The following is a 17267-nucleotide window of genomic DNA, read 5'->3' as shown; positions in this document are numbered from 1 at the left end:
AAATATGTAGTGCCAATTTATTTTTTTCATATGTAATAAAGATCTTTATCTCCTTGACCGGTGATATCATCATCATTCTAATCCTCCAGCATATACTATGGACGCCAAGGTGGAAAAAATTAAAGTGGCATGGGCTATATATCACGCTGTTATATGTATCTAGACCTCGGGTTGTACTATAAATACATGACCCTCTCTTTGTTTCCTATCTCATAAAGCCTTCTTTCATCTCATTTTTATATATACTTTTATTCGTTTCTTTCTTGTCTTTGCACCTGAGAATTTAATTTGTCATTTAGACATGGAGCTTAGTTTTAAGCACCAACTTGGCCTTGTTTGTGTCATACTGCTCTTTCCTGCACTGTGTTATTGCCAGGAATATACTAAATCCAGGGCAACCTTTTATAGTACCTCTGATGGCTATGGGACTCCAAGTATGTGACCTGACTCTCCTCGTGTATCTATCTGTCTATCTAATTCTAGATAGTAAATATCCATCATATGTGCCGGTAAAATAAGTTATTTTATACAAAACACAATAGTTTTTTTTTTTATAAATATACATATACTTTTTCATCGTTTCATTTTTACTTATTTTCTTTTGATCCTTCTTATATCACTATATATACATGGCTTATTAATTATATCTATCTTTTTTCCTTTTCTTTTTTTCTTTTACCCTAATCTATTCCAAAATAGGAAGAAATTATTTAGTGAACATAAACAACTATTATAGTCCTTACTATTCTTTACATCACATCGAGTTGAGTGTTATTATTTTTCTTCCATAAATTGAAAACTTAAATATCGTGGGGATCCTGTATTACATAATAATTTCTCCAAAATGGGGGAATGTTAATTATTCTACATCACAATATTCGTTTGCAAGCTACGAATTACGAAGTAGGACCATGTTTTGGGAGGGGGAAGGATGAACATTTGCATGCTTCACTAGTGACCTTAAGATTTTGAAACTAAATATATTGTTTTGATTCTAGCTTGCAAAAATATTTAAAGAAGTTACTGTTAAATATGCATCCTTCTCTTTTAAGATGCCTTCTACAATATTTTCGATGCAAAGTGTGCACTATGATAGTTGATCACATAACAATTTGGTATTACATTTTAGCCGGAGCTTGTGGCTTTGGTGAATATGGAAGGAAAATGAATTGGTATGGTGGAAGAGTGGCTGGGGTGTCTGGGCTGTGGAGGAATGGAGCTGGCTGTGGCACATGTTATCAGGTACCTACTTTTCTTTTCTTATTTTCTTTTCAATAACCAATCATTGTTTCTAATAAAACTAGTAAAACAAGTGCTAGCTAGTTCGAATAAAATTGTTTCTAATAAAAAATATTTATGATCTAAAAAAAAAAAAACAAAACTTCTCTCAACTAAACAAAATATTTAAATATATGAAAGAAAGAAAGAAAAAAGTTGCCTAGTATTTGCACTAATTATGTATTACTAATTTGTCAAATATGAATGATGATGATGTATCACTTAAAGAAAATATTTGATAAACACCAAAATGTGTTATCTAGAAAGAGTTAAAAAAGAGAAAAATTATAATTATGAAGAAAGATAAAAAAAAATGAAATTTTTTACTGAAATGCTAAAATAAAAGGTGATTTGTGTACTCAGGTGAGATGCCTAGTACCAGAATTATGTGATACCAATGGAGCATACCTGGTGGCAACAGACCAAGGTTATGGAGACAGAACAGACTTCGTCATGAGCCCACGCGCCTTCTTGAAATTGGGACGCAATGAATATTCATCTGAAGAGCTTAAGAAATACGGTACAGTGGATATTGAATACAAAAGGGTTCCATGTACATACACCGGCAATGTCTTGTTCCACATCAAGGAAACTAGCACCAACCCTGGTTACTTTGCTTTGGTCATTCTCAATGTTAATGGCATACACGATGTCACTGCTGTTGAATTGTATCAGGTATATTTATATCACCTTTGAAATCGCTAATTAAATTAACTATTTATATAGGTTTTAAAATTTCCTAAAACAATGATAAAAGTACTATAGCTTTTTCTATAAAATAAGACAAAGTAAACGCACAAATAAATGATATATTTAGATAGCACTTTTTCTGAAGCGCTATCTTCGAATAGATATCGCATGCTTAAACAGCGCTTCAAAAGCGTTATGTAATGCAAAAATAAGCATTATTTATAAGCTGTTTTTGGCATAGTGTCCTCTCTTTTATTCGAGTGCTGCTGTTCAATTAGTTGCGTCTGTCCTCATAGTTTGAATTCAAAAACAATCGCTTTGGATAAGATTGCGTACAATGATAATTCCCCCACCTTTGTACAAGGAATGCTACGTTAGTTTTTATTTTTACCCATTAGCATCTTATCTAAAAATATAAATGAATTTATAATTCTAATTTTTAATAAGAATAATTTATTAAAGATATTATTTTATCATAGAAACATGTATAATTAATATTTTTAGACAATATATGATCTTTAAAAAAAATATGACTATATATATATATATATATATATATATATATATATATATATATATATATATATATATATATATATATTTGATTCTTTGAATGTTGTTAATGGTGCAGATGGGACAATGGAAGTCACTTAACAGGAACTCTGGAGCAGTGTTTGACTTTCCTAACCCACCGAGTGGCGAAATCCGGTTGAGGTTTAGGGTGAGTGGCATGTCTGATTGGGTGGATCCCATGATTGTCATACCTAGTAACTGGCAACCTGGAAATACTTATGCCACCAAGGTTCAGCTTAAATAGAAAGAACTTCAGGAACATATATATTTCAAATAATAGGCCCTAGTATTCAGTTTGTTTCTGATATATGGTGTCACTCAATGTTCTATTGTGGAAAGGGACTAGAATAAAGGGAGATGGATATTCATGTACTTCCCATTTTAAGATTACATGTACTATGAATGAAATAAAATTGTCTTGTTTGTTGTTGTTAACATCAGGTATGTGCTTGGGATAATTATAACATGTTTTTATTAAGATCAAAGCAACAAATTAGTTAGTAGTACTTCTTCGTAATTATGGCTTTAGAACGTGTTCTAATGGGGGACACAAACACACTATTAGAAACTTTATAAGTTAATAAAAAAAATGCTTGGTTAAAGATGTTACAAGAAAACGACTAATTAGCTAACTCGACACGGATGCTAAATAGCGTCGATTTAACCCACACTACACATTTTCAAAAAAAGAAAGAAAAAGAATTATTCATGTCGTTGGCTCGGCCGATGATAACTCATTTTAAAAATAGAGTTGACAAGGCTGACGCTTATTTTTGTGGGGGAAAAAGTAACATTCTAGCTTCTATTTTGGTTTTCAATTTTCAAAGAGTGAAATATATTTTATTATTAGAGTAGGCTAGGACGAAACTTATTTTGTCTGAGCGAGAAACAAATGCCACTCCCACCTTCTCCCTTGTTTTTGTGCTTATCCTTGTATTATTGCACATATAATTGTGATGTGATCTTGAACATTGTGTTAGATTAGCAAATAATTAAGAGACGTACTCTTCTCTTATGAACAACGTAGATGGACCTGCAAGGACATGAAGACGTGCTCTCATTTCCTTTCCTTTTGTGTTTAGTCTTTTTTATAGTGTCGACCAACTTAGGTATTCAGTTCCTTTTGTTTAATGATTGTAATTGATGTTGTATTTATTTGTAACATGCCAAAGGGTCATATGAGGCATCATTTTACATTTATCTGACTTTAAGTGAATGAATGCCTTATATGGTTTATTTTAGTAATAAGTTTAGCTTTTGGGTCTGGAAAAAAAAATTACAAGTTTGTTTTCTTTCGCAAACAAATTAAATGTAAAGCTTTGAATAAAAATTAAATAATGTTTTTTTTGTTATATCTAGTTATGTAACGAAGAATAATTGTTATAATTAGCATCTTGAACCCTGTTCTTAGATTTAAACAATAGGTTTAAAATTATAATCTTCCTTAATTGGTAATAATATTGAAGATGAAAATTCATTGCCACAAGAAAAATTACCTATAATGACAAACAAAAATTGTCACTATTATTAGATATAGAATATGTAGGTATAAACTCATTTGACATATATTCACACACAATTTTCGTATAGATTTTGAATGAAATTTAACATGAATTGTGTCATTGTAGCCTATACTTAAATTTTAGCTAGTGTGGGAATAAATATACTAACATGTCAACTTGTGTGTCACTAGAGTCCATACTTAAATTTTGGATAATAGTTTTAATCCATTTAATATTATATAAAAATTTAAAAGATAAATAATTAAAAGATATTAAAAAAAGTTAAGAATTAAGAACTTAAAATGAGCTTTATTATTATCATTGAAACTCAATAAATGGAAGGAATTAGGAAACTACTAAATCTGGGTTCTGCTGGAAGTGAATCATTCCCAAAAAATTCCATGTATTTTATTTTTAAAAAATCCATGCATATAAAAAATAAAATTGGAGCAAATAACAAATGCTATCCTTTTCCCAAAATTAAATATTGTATCATATAACAGACATATAAACTAAAGGTGATTGATTCATATATTTAATGTGGTACTGAGTAAAAAGCCATCTAGCCATAGAAATAAATTATATATATCCAAAAATTACAAATACGCGCACACACACATAAACAAAATACAAAATTAAAAAAAATGCTAAAGTACCAACAAAGTCATACTACATCCGAAAAACACCAATATGGTCTTATTGGTAGCTACTGCGTCTTCATATGCTTGCTTATAATCCCAGAATGGTGAATCTCCACATGCATAAAGAAGAGGAAAACCAAGATATATCATGAGACCTGGATTAGTACTGTCAAGTAGAGATAAAAACAGTATTCACCAATAGTAGTGTTTATGATACAAAAAGTTTCCAGAGAAAACCAAACATAAACAACACTGCTACTTAGAGAGTAATCCAAAGTTGATATGCAATAATTAGCAACACATTGAATACTTAATTCAAAATGGCCAAAAATGTAATTAACACCACCGATCTGAAAAAACAGAATTAGTAAACCACAAGGAATGAACGACTGAAGCATTACCACACCAAATTCAGAGGAGATTGATTGATCAAAGGGTTTATAAGGTTTATTGAAACATTACTTCTAGAAGTGGTTGCAATTTCTTGTTTACTCTCTAGAGCCTCTGGACAAAATAGAAATGCGTCACAAACATTACCTTAGCAACTAACAAATTAATAATTAGATTAATTCAGCAAATCAAATTCTTCTCCATTGCATCCGAAAAGCTCCACCTACAAGATTGGTGAAAATTCACAATTAAAAAACCTTACAAATTTAATTAATCATTTTTACAGCCTAAATAATAATCATAAAAATAAAATAATCAGAAATTCAGTTCAAATGCTACGTGCTAAATGTGAAAAATACAAGAATCATTTCTTAAAGGGGTTATATCTTTACTAGTATAATTTAAAAGATTATGTTTAATAGAGCTGCTAAATATTTACTTCGCCTCTCTACTACCAGTGGCACTACAAAAAAAAGGGGTTATATCTTTATAAGTTGCTAGTACAATTTAAAAGTATTATCTTGAGGAATTAGTAATAAGGTTTCCAATGATGCAGACCTTGTAAATTTCTTCAAGAACCTGCTTGCTTTTATTGTCACCCTGTATTGATAACAGAAACTTGTACAAGTTAAATATAGCTAGGAAAAAAGTTGAACCTTGATCTATTTATTTCAGTAAAACGAGGCTTAGCAACTCTTTAACACCGGAGGAACTTTAGATGGCAAAGCCATTCTCTTTGCCTCTTTACTAGTATTAACTACATGAAATACATTTCTTTGTAAATGTATTTTTGAAGGTCAATTTCCAGTTCACAAAATACATAAAGATACTAGCAAGGAAAACTACATATAGAGTCCTACTCTCAAGATTCAAGTTAGAGTATAAGATCAAGCTACTAATGAAAGATAGTTCCAATGATACCAAGTGAGGTTATTAATTAATCATTAAAATTTGAAACAAGTTGTATCTTGACTAACCCCTGCAAAAGACATAAGGCTTATGTTGCATTACATAGGATTAAAATTCACTTAGTGGTTAAGTTACAGAAACTATTCTTGAGGAGAAAATGAAAACTATTTAAAAACAAAGACATCAATATTTGTTACCTCATCCTTAGCATGAAATTTTGTCTGAATGAACATTGTGCATATCACAAGTCCATCAAATGTAACCTTTGACAGCAAGAGAAATTGTCAAATTTAAAATTATCAGAAGATGCCTTTAGACAATAATTAGAATTCACAAAGCAAGCGCCTATAAGTGATCTGTGAGTGATATAAAGGATAACGAAATCATATACATAGGCGTTCTATCACTACTAGAAATATCACTTTTTAAGTCGGTTATATCGTACCTTTTACAACGGTTATGAACCGTCGTAAAATGAGGCGTCGTAAAAGGTGAAAAAGTTATAAAGACAGTTATTGGAATTGTCGTAATATGTCATCTCAATCTACAGCGGTTATGAGTTCAACCGTATTAGAAACCGTCTTTGTATTTGTCCATATTCAACGGCTTTGTACGACGGTTATTGTATAATTGGCGTAATAAATCCGATATACTAAGACGGTTATATTATAACCGTCATAGTATATGCTATTTTTTTTGACATTTTTTTTTGTTATTTTTTTCTATTGTATCTTTATCATGATGGTTGTGCCTACCATGAATCCAACAAGTGTAGCATGTGAAAGAAAATCCACAAGAAACCTCAACCTGCAGAATTTTAGTAGATGAGGAAACTACCTGGAAATACCAAATGCAGCTTGAAAGATTCCAACAAATAAGGTAACGGTAAAGACGATATTCCTGAGGATCAACCGCAAGATCCACCACTTTGGGGACCAAAGAGGATAACAACAATGAAACTATAGCTACAAGCCCATAAAAAATGAAGCAAAATCTACTAAACTACTTGCATGAATTAGAAACACATGAAAATTCAATGAAATGGTTTAAACTAATGTGAATTCTGCCAAAGATAGCTTACGTAGGTTATTTGAAACTTCATTAGGTGTGATTATGACATAATTATTATATTATCTCTTGAACTACGTGTTTCTTTTAATTTGTTACCCCAAGTTAGGTGCACAAATTCTATATTAGTGCATTCTTTTAACATATTTCAATGTATGTAGTTGTAGCAAATCATTTTTATTATTATTGAACTACGTGTGCATAGGGATTTCAAGGAATGGAAGCACGTCCACTCCACATAATTAATATTTGAAATAAATGATGAGTATGAATTTTTTATATATAATTAGATGTTTAGTGCAGGAAGTACAACAGAGAATCAAGAGAGTAATTGATGTGTGGGTAATTGAAAAAGTAAAAAAGCCTAATTTTAAACAATCCATAATGACAAATAAGTCTTCCCCAATGATAAAAAAAACTAAAAACAAATAAGTTAAAAATAAATAAATAGAATTTTTTCAAATAGTTTCAATATATAATATGTGCATAAAAATCAAATAATTTTCAAATAATTATTTAAAAAGAAATACTTTTACGTCATCCCTAAATGCTTCTATATATGCCAAAATCAATATATATTAATAATGGTAGTGTTTGATTAAAAATAAATAACTAATGGTACGTAGTGTCTAAAAAGCTTACTTTTTTACGGCTAAAAAGTTTACTTTGTTAAAAAAAATATTAATTAATTATGTTTAAATATCTAAAGATACCTTTAGTCATGCATGAAAATAAATTTAAAAAAAAATAATTAAATTCAATTTTAAAAAATTGTAATAAATATCTAATAGATTTTAAAAAATAAAGCATGTTTAAGTCATGAGGTTAATGATATTCACTTATAATTTTATAAAAATGTTTTAAAGTTTAATTATGTTTAAATAAAATTAATTTTAATATTTATACACTTCCTAGCATGCAAAATAGTCATCATGAAGGTATATAAAAGAATTCAATCCAATACCTTACACCACCCTCATTATGCCAGGCTTATTTGTATCGCAGATATTGCATTTAGTCCGCTTTGTCCAATTGATATTCCCACACCTAAGTGAAAAAAAAAACATGAGAGCCAATTCATACTTTAAATTTTTTATTTTAAAAATCCTGCATAAACCACAAAAGTGTACACGTGATGTGCAAATTCAACGTCAAGTATAACTACCTCAGGCCAAGTGTTAATTATAACATGACTCACAAGAAATGAAAAAACTTGGTCAACAATAAAACATTTAGTGATGATGGAATAGAAAATAATTATGAAGAAACACACAGGAGAGAAAAGAACACAAAGGCAATATAACATAATCATACATTGGACAATAAGATTTAATTCAAATCAGAATTTAATTCAAATCTTACATCGAAATATGAGATTCCAATTTGACCAAGGTAAAAATTGAATCCATACTTATGTTCCTTATAAGATTTCTGATCTTTCGTAGAGTAGGAAAGACATTTTGACAATAAGATAACATTAATTTTAATGGTTGCCATGCATGATGCAAACTCCATACCTAAAATTTATTTAACTATATTTTCTATAAAAAAAAGATATATTTAATAGTAAAATTATTAGACACCCGTTTTAAATCTCCTTCACTAGTTTACTTCTTTATCACAGACACGAATTCATCGCCTAAGCAAGACAGAACACTATCTAAAAACTAATAACTCTATTATGACAAATTTACAATCCAGAAATCCTTGGAAATATAATGCAAGGACAATGAATAAAAAATTTCCATTTATTTGGGTCAGTAAATTTCTGCAATACATTGTCTCGTTACAAATTTGGAAGAACTCTTCCCTCGTGAATATCAACTTAGGAAGCCAAATTATTGTTCATTGGGTTGCCATTTCTCAAACCAATCAACGGGTGTAGCTAAAAAAATACTACCTCAAATGTAGCCGATGATGAAACAAGGAATTATTAGAACAAGCTTGTCGAAATCTTCAGAGCTGAGCACTCCGAGTTTCAATGCACCTTCCTAAACAATCATTTCAATTTCGATATTTAGCCAAGATTTTTTGGACATCCACGAAAAACATAAATTATTAAGAAGGGATCAATTCATTCATATAAAAATCACAACTATTAATGGAAGAAAGAGAATACAAGAGTTGAAATGCTTATGCACGGATATACTTACATAAAGAATAAGCTTCTTAAACTTAATTTGTTAAGAATTAATGCATGTCAAACATGATTTTTTATTTAATATTCAGAAAGAGGTCAAAATAAGCAAGACAAACGGAAAAACAAGTATAACATGGCATCATCACCTTAAGAGTACACCCCTCTTTGTGGGCTGTCTTGGCAACTGTTGCAGCCTTGTCATAACCAATTTTCCGGAACAGACAAATTAAATTCAGTTTTAAAAAAAATGTGAAAATTAGCAACTTACAAAAGTAGACAAGAGGACACTTACTGGGTTTAAGGATGTGACGAGCATCAGTGACTGCAAGGTGAATTAAAAGTGAAACAGTGATTAGCGTAGGGATTTAAACCTATTTGTCATCATTTGAGATTTGTTTCAAATAAGTGAACAACTCACCTCATGCAGTAATTTTGAAATTCTTTCCCTATTAGCTTGAATGCCTCTCACACAATTCTTTTCAAAGGAAGCAGTTGAATCTCCAAGCAATCTCAACGACTATCAGAATAAAGATAAAGATTGAGCATTTCCGTACATCTTTCAGGTAATGCAGTAGGAAATATGATTTCATATTGCAAATTTTGGAATAACATAAAAGCCAACGTGGTGTCCTTATATTGCACACACCTCAGCCTTTTATCTTTATTTTTTCTGGGGCATCACCATATACCACGTCATCACAACAGACACATAAGCAGCGTAGAAAAAATAAATGAATCATAAAACATAATGGTATCTAAAGTATCTTCCATCCCCATCCCTATTTTACTTACATAGCAAAGAGCATCTAACTTTCGAGCCAAGTCCACCTAACTTGTATCATAATTTTTTGATGCCAAACTGACAAAGGAACAATAAAGAAATTAACTTCAGCTCCCATATACCAAGCTTAGTGATGCTTGAACAATCTTGGTTTCTCTGCACCATGTGTGCTTTGAACCAGTTCTAAGAGCCAAAGTAATCTATAGCCAAGATTTTAGTTGTTCTAATTTCATATAAGAAAATTGAACCAGACTAAACGGCTAGTCAGTAGTTCCCCTTTATGTACTTGATAATTAAGAAATAACATAACACCACAAAAGTATATAAAACATACATGCAGGAGACAACCAACAATCATTGGCTTGAACACATTAAGCTCAAAATGACCATTTGATCCACCCACTGTAACTACAACATGGTTTCCAATGACCTGAAATACATGAATCATGACACCAATTCAGAAATTTCCAGTCACCATAAAATTCAAATTGTGATTTTATTACAAGTCATAGAAACGGTTTGCCAATCAGTATTCCAAAAGTCATAACATTAAAGTATTTTAATAAAATGAAGTGAATTGATATCTACCTGGGCACACACCATTGTCAAAGCCTCACATTGGATAATGACATTTAAATAAACTGGAGAGGTTATGGTCCTTATGGAGAAGGACTTTGATAGCATATACCATTTGTGGTACAGAAAATAACAGAAGTGAGTAGTGACATTTAAATAAACTGGTTGGAATATTAATTTTTTAATTAATAAAAGTTTGAAGGCTCCCACCAAAGTGGCACAGTGGCAGAGTTACAGCTTACAAAGAGGACCAAAATGCATGCACAACACAGCACAACTCTGATAAATTGACCGAACTTTGACTTGAAATTGCACAAGCCATGAATTCACTAATTATGTACCCTTCTGATATTGCCACCTTCAATGACAGCTCCTTTGCAGACACATAAATCCCAAAACTGGCAGGTCGCTTATGCATACTGGCAATAATTATTTGTCTCTTCCAAAAATCACTAGTGTTAATTTCTTTGTCATCTAACTTCAACTGATTAGCACAGAAGACCAAATGTAAGTTTAGAAAGAAGAAGAAAATCCAAATAAAGATAAGAAATGCAAAGATAATATTAAATAAAAAATGCTACAAACTACAAAAATTATATGATATATGAAAATCACATTGAGGTACAGTAAAATCTAAAATATCACACTCAACACTGAACAACACACATATACATGGACAAACACAAATGAAAACATACTTCACAAAGTGACAAACAAATAGACAAAGATAGAGACAGATAATTAGAGCAGGGAGGGTGTGAAAGTAAACAATATAAATTACCCTTTTTGGGTAGGAGAAGAAACTGAATACGTGTGCTCTATACCATCGAGCACAGCACAAAGGAGTTGCAGAGGGCTTGGATCTGGATCTGGAGGCCTTGGTTGTAGCAGGAGATGGATCTATTGACCTGGCCGAGCATGGAGAAGGTTTCGTCAAGCTGCATGTTGCCTGAAAAGGCGGCGAGGGCGTCATCGGCGCCGCATTCGACGTTAGGGACTTCAATAGCGCGTTCGAGGACGGGGACGACTTCTTCAAAGTGTCCGAGGCTGCAGTAGATGGCGGCGAGGATGTGGAGGCTCATGGCGAGGTCGAGGCTGGGCTCTCCCTTGCCGACGCAACGCTCGAAGGACTTGGAGGCCCGGATGGCGAAGTCGAGGGCCTTGGAGGGCCCATCGCCCGAGGCAATGGTGTCGCGAGCCAATTTAAGGAGGAATGGGCCGAGATTCGGGTTGTTGAGAGAGGCATCAAAGAGAAGCGGAGGGGTTTCTGGAGTTTTCTTTTTAGAGGAGCGAGAAGGAGATGGGGTGGGTGGTTTTTTGGGATTGGCTGGGTGTGTCCGGGATGGAGATTCGGAGGGGTTGGGTGTCCGATACGAGACGTGGCGGTGGAGGGAGTGGGATTAGAAATTAGGGTGTGGAGGATGAGCTGCCGTGAATGGGGAGGATGAGCAATGCATTAAGGTTTGTACGTAATTAGTAAAGGATACAAAGGCGGTTTTTGTTGAAACCTGTCGTTGTTTAAGCTTTTCATAATTACCGAAATGCCATTGTGTTACATTCTAAGACGATTATTTATAACCGTCTTAGAATGTACGACGTAAAAGAAAATTTTTATTTCTTTATTTACAAAATTGTCACCGTGTCATATTCTAAATCGGTTATACAGAACTACCGTAGATGACACGTCGTAAAAGCAATGTTTTCTAGTAGTGTATTGATATATAGTGTGTATTTTGAACTCTAAACTTATACATTTTTTTATGTTGAATTGATTGGTAGGGAAATGTGTTGGAAGTAATCTATATAATTGTAAGAGATTAATGGAACCTTTATAACTTATCATGAATTCTACTTGTAAAACATTAAGAATTGAAAACTATTTATAGAAACAAGTGCATAATTTATTTAATTGAGTTTATATTATATATATCTAGCAGGTCCTAAAAATATGGAGAAACTTAAGCAAGGTCAATTCTCATGACAAACAAGCTTTACAAGGCTCCCATTTTATTAATAGTTGCATCAAGTTTGCATCACCAGATGTGCTCTCAACTCTAAAAAGCTTTGTGCCAATGTGGAGAAAGACCCCAAATGTACAAGCTCATTTTATTTTTCAATTATCTAAGTTAAAATAGGTTAGATTAGGAGGTAAGGAGACTTATGTGACCAAACAACATATTTTTCTAGCTGCAAAATTGATGGGAAAATATAAAGGGGGGAAAGAATTATAAACATGTTGTCAATTCAAACTTACTGAAAGATAATTCAAAGACAAGAGTTCAACATACCCATAAAATGTCAACTGGATGGTGTTATTTCTCAAGAAACTCTTGATCAATTCACCTAAGACCATAAAAAGAGACAAGAAAATCTACATTAGAATTAGCTTCACACATAAACCACAAGATGATTTTACACCAAGTACCAAACGGTAGTAAAATATGACCCGACAAAAGAACATGAAAAATCCTATTATAGTTATTCAACAGAGGACAAACATCTTGCCATAATCTCTCATGAACATACATAGGAAACAGGGAACAAGCACATTTAATTATGCAGCCAATATGTTCTAAATTTTCCTTGAAGCTGCCACTTTCAGCATGAAGTTTTATCACTTCGCTAGGAAAATTATTGTAGAAATTAAGATAGTTTAAGCAGCTTACAACTAATTACACTTAATGTAAGTTGTAATATGGAAATAATTCAAAATCAAATGAGGGAAAATTACAGGATATGAAAGTCGAAATCCTGATATTGGCAATTAGTAGTGGAATCCTGATGTTGTTTTGCAAGCCTAAAATCAATTATATAAACCTGACAAGAACAACGCAATTGCACATATGGAACATTAATAAATAGCAACAAACAGTCCAAGAGCAAGTTTGACAAACTACAAAGGGAAAGAGCAATAACAAGATAGTTACCTGTTTGTTCTTCTAACCAAGTCCCATGAGAAAGTTACCAGGTTTAATATCCTTATTTAATATCCTCTAGAATGCACATATTTTATTCTAGTGACCTATTCAAAAGAGGAAAAAAATAGTTAACATTTAATATCAAATATATAGTTAGGGTTAAACCATGGTTTTAAATTGAGGTCGCAGTCACGGTTGAGTTACGGTAAGTCAGAAAACCTTTATATTGCGAGAAAATACGGTTGATGCAGCTGCAATTGCAGTTACGAAATGCTATTTAAAACCATGGGTCAAACATATAATAAGAATCATAACTGGTTAAATTCAATCCAACACTACTTCTAAATTCTAATCTAACAGAGCTGGAATTAGATAATCTACAGTGAAAAATTTAAGTTTAAACTTTTATGTATAATCACAATCACAATGAATGTATAATTGAATTTCAATTTTATACAATAGAAGCATCTAAATGACTACTGCCAGCTTAATTCAGTAGGTATATAAGGGGCCAATTGTAGGAAACAAAATCCACTTTGTGATTCCAAAAAAATCTAATAGAAAATGCTCCAAAGGTCAAGCCAATCATATGCTATCACAATCATCACAAAGGATCAAGCAAACACAAAAGCTAATTACTGTACTACAATTCAATACTTTGAAGAATGAACACTAATCCAATTCAATCTACTCTAAAGAATAAGCAAATTGCTGGTACACCTAACACAAGATGGACAATTTCAATATTATCCTTTTTTAAAGTTGATACAGATTGTGAATCCGTAAGCCTAATACAGATTAATGTCTCAGGCAAAAATCGAACCCGTGAGTTTCGCGTTATTAGCACGACATTCTAATCAACTAAGCTAATAGGCCAATTAGATTATAAAATAATTAATGTTGTTATATATAACACTAAAATTTCTAATGTATATTAAATGCACATGTAAATTTACATAATAAATTTTGTGACAATTAATTTTAATCTAATAATTAATTTGTTTACATATATAAATTTTTATCAAAAAAATACATTAGTAGATTTATGTTAATAATGTATTTTTTACATATATAAATTTTAAATAAAAATCATAGGTTTTATAAAAATTTATATATGTAAACAAATTAATTATTAGATCAAAATTAATTGTTACAAAATTTATTATCCAAATTTACATGTACATTAAATATACATTAAAAATTTTATTGTTATATATAATGACATTAATTATTTTATAACATAATTGACCTATTAACTTAGTTGGTTAGAGCGTCGTGTTAATAACGTGAAAGTTAATCATACGGATTGTCAATCTATATTGGGTTTACGGATTGCCAATCCGTATTGGACTTAAGAATTCCAATCCATATCAGCTTTACAGAAGGATAATATTAGAATTGCCCATCTTGTGCTGAGTGTACCAGCAATTTGCTGGATGCGCAAAGCAATGCCCAAACATGAAAAAGTCACTGATAAAGTGCAAGAATGAATAAGGATGTTGATGATGCACTAGCTAGTAGCTCTCACATAGTAGATGCACACTCTATGGACATATAGCTGGAAAATCAACAACAACTCCAAGATAATTGTTTCACTCATATGCAACAATCAATGGATTCTCAGCAAGACTCTCCGCCGTCTGCTCATGGGACTCAAGGACCAGTTGCCTACAATAGGTTTATCTACATCTACTACTTCACCTATTTACGTTACTTCTTCAACAAGTACCCCCATACACTCTACACTGTCAAATCAACCCCCACCGCATACACCAACAGGGTTTGTAAGCCAAACCTATGCATGAATACCAACACTCATTTCACACCTATTCCTACCTATTTTCATAAACATTACCCCAAACCTTCTTCCCCTCTTCGTTACCCAAAAATCCATTTACCCTCTTTTGATGGGTCTGATCCACTTGGTTGGTTGTTTCAAGATGACCAGTATTTCCTGTACTATCAGATCCCTCTTGAACAAAGTTTAATTACCCTTGGCAGCTTTTTATATGGAGGGTGAGGTATTCAGTTGGTACAAGAAGATGTCTTAAAATTATCAACTCAATGATTGGATATCCTTTACTCGTGCCCTAGAACTAAGGTTTGGCCCTTTTACTCATGCGAATCACCAAGCTAAGTTGTTTAAATTACGTCAAATAGGTCTTGTGCATGATTATCAAGCTGTTTTTGAAAAACTCTATAATTGTGTGAATGGGCTATCTGTTGAAATGCTTTTAAACTATTTTATATTTGGTTTACTGTTTGAGATTCGAAGAGAATTGGATATCCTTCACCCCTACTTTATCACACAAGCTATAGGTATGGTTAAACTCATGGAAGACAAAATTAGAGATGTTAGGCCTAAACAATTTTGGTCTTCTAATATAAACCCCGACTCTTTCACCAAACTTGTTGCTACCCCAGCCCTAGTTACTATTGTCTCTCCCTCTTCCACCACCATCCTACTTAAACATTTTTCTATTGCATACATGCATGAACGCAGGGCACAAGGTTTGTGTTATTATTGCAATGAGAAATTCATCATTGTTCACAAATGCACCTCAGGTCATTTTCTCCTTTGTGTAGATAATGATTGTGACACTATTGCTCCATTGGAAGAAGCCATAGTCCCATTCCCTTTTAATGAGGAAGAACCAATGCATTTTCACTTTTATCACCACAGGCCATTAATGGACAACATTCACCCAAGTCTTTCAAATTTTTTGGTCAAATTAGTGATCTTATCGGTTATGGTAGGTAAAGGCGACTAAATTTCTTCCTTCCCACCTCAAACTAGCCACATGGCCCACAAAATAATCATTATATGAACTATATTGTCTCAACATAATGGTGGTAGTTGATTTTTTTTATTTAAAGAAATCCACAGAAGACTATATATTCACTACTAAAAAAACACTTTTTTACGACGCACTTTCTATGTCGATTCCAGCAAAACCGTCTTAGTATATAAGGCGGTGGTAGTTTTGTAAATATAAGGTTTTCAACGAAGGCGATTTTACAAAAACTGTCTTAGAATGGTAGTTTTCTAAGGCGGTTTTGCGAAAATCTTCGTAATTGGATGAAAGACTTTTCGCTTGTCATCTATAAACCTAGCTGACCTTAAACTACTTTCATAAGAACAACCAAAGGTGACCTTTGGAGTTCAGGTCACGCTGGCTGTGGAAGCTTCGGGACTCCACCTGACGGTACCATCGGCGTGCCGAACTCCAATGTGCGAAGTTGTGGCGACAACGCATCTGTGACTCACTGTTTTAGGGTTTGGTCAATTGGTTCGTCCTTGTTTCCAGCTTTTCTCGTTCTCTCTCTCTATCTGCTTTTTCTTCTTCTTCACTCAATCAGGTACGCAAACAAATCTGCTATTCATTCATTCATCCTCATTGCTCTCACTCTCTCTTCGCCGTTTCTTGTTGGCCTTCGTTGTTCGTTCTCTCGCCGAATTTCAAAACCCTAGAAACGTTTCTTGAACCCCAAATCAAATAAAATCAAATTGAATCCAATCGACGTGCTAGGTAACTCACTCTTCCTTAGATCTTTGATATCCAATTTCAATTCATGTTCTATTTATCGCTCCAATCTAATTTTCATTGAACCTCTTCAGCTACGAGCTAAGGGAATCATCATCATTTGCATGCCCTTTCGTTTTCCATTTTGACTTTATTTCTTTGGCATCTGGATTTGTATTCAAAGGACGGGCGTGCCAATGAATTGATGTTTTTATTCTCCTTCTCGACTCTATGGAAACAAAATTTTGATTTTGATTGAAGATTCACAGTTTAGCAT

The 17267-nt window shown here is 32.6% G+C and overlaps 2 protein-coding genes across 3 annotated transcripts; one reads left to right on the top strand and one right to left on the bottom strand.

The window, feature by feature from the left end:
* The first annotated feature begins 177 nt into the window (after nt 1–177).
* On the top strand, nt 178–2976 carry LOC114412220 (expansin-like B1). The gene is made up of 4 exons (XM_028376034.1): nt 178–434; nt 1130–1242; nt 1642–1953; nt 2600–2976. The coding sequence occupies exons 1-4, from the start codon at nt 302–304 to the stop codon at nt 2783–2785; spliced, it is 744 nt and encodes a 247-aa protein (XP_028231835.1). The 5' UTR covers nt 178–301; the 3' UTR covers nt 2786–2976.
* Nucleotides 2977–7631: 4655 nt separating this feature from the next.
* On the bottom strand, nt 7632–12089 carry LOC114412219 (fumarate hydratase 1, mitochondrial-like). Of its 2 annotated transcripts, XM_028376032.1 has the most exons (8): nt 11330–12089; nt 10561–11032; nt 10307–10402; nt 9610–9708; nt 9484–9513; nt 9338–9385; nt 8952–9042; nt 7632–8098 (listed from the first exon to the last, which is right to left on the bottom strand). In XM_028376032.1, the coding sequence occupies exons 2-7, from the start codon at nt 10654–10656 to the stop codon at nt 8953–8955; spliced, it is 459 nt and encodes a 152-aa protein (XP_028231833.1). In that variant the 5' UTR covers nt 10657–11032; nt 11330–12089; the 3' UTR covers nt 7632–8098; nt 8952. The 2 variants fall into 2 exon arrangements, with proteins under 2 accessions (XP_028231833.1, XP_028231832.1); XM_028376031.1 differs by lacking the exon at nt 7632–8098 and having other exon boundaries at nt 8773–9042.
* Between the last annotated feature and the right edge of the window lie 5178 nt (nt 12090–17267).

The sequence above is a fragment of the Glycine soja genome, chromosome 5 (assembly GCF_004193775.1).
Source record: "Glycine soja cultivar W05 chromosome 5, ASM419377v2, whole genome shotgun sequence".
Classification (NCBI taxonomy): Eukaryota; Viridiplantae; Streptophyta; class Magnoliopsida; order Fabales; family Fabaceae; genus Glycine; species Glycine soja.
The sequence above is the reverse complement of the archived record's forward strand: the minus strand, read 5'-3'. Positions and strand labels throughout refer to the sequence as shown.

Excerpts from the sequence above, each read along its gene's own strand:
- LOC114412220 (XM_028376034.1), top strand. The coding sequence starts at position 302 with ATGGAGCTTAGTTTTAAGCACCAACTTGGCCTTGTTTGTGTCATACTG. Across the intron at positions 435-1,129 it reads TGATGGCTATGGGACTCCAA|CCGGAGCTTGTGGCTTTGGT; the intron begins GTATGTGACCTG and ends ATTACATTTTAG. Across the intron at positions 1,243-1,641 it reads GCTGTGGCACATGTTATCAG|GTGAGATGCCTAGTACCAGA; the intron begins GTACCTACTTTT and ends TTGTGTACTCAG.
- LOC114412219 (XM_028376032.1), bottom strand. The coding sequence starts at position 10,656 with ATGCTATCAAAGTCCTTCTCCATAAGGACCATAACCTCTCCAGTTTAT. Across the intron at positions 10,403-10,560 it reads TGACAATGGTGTGTGCCCAG|GTCATTGGAAACCATGTTGT; the intron begins GTAGATATCAAT and ends CATGTATTTCAG. Across the intron at positions 9,043-9,337 it reads AAGAGGGGTGTACTCTTAAG|GAAGGTGCATTGAAACTCGG; the intron begins GTGATGATGCCA and ends ATGATTGTTTAG.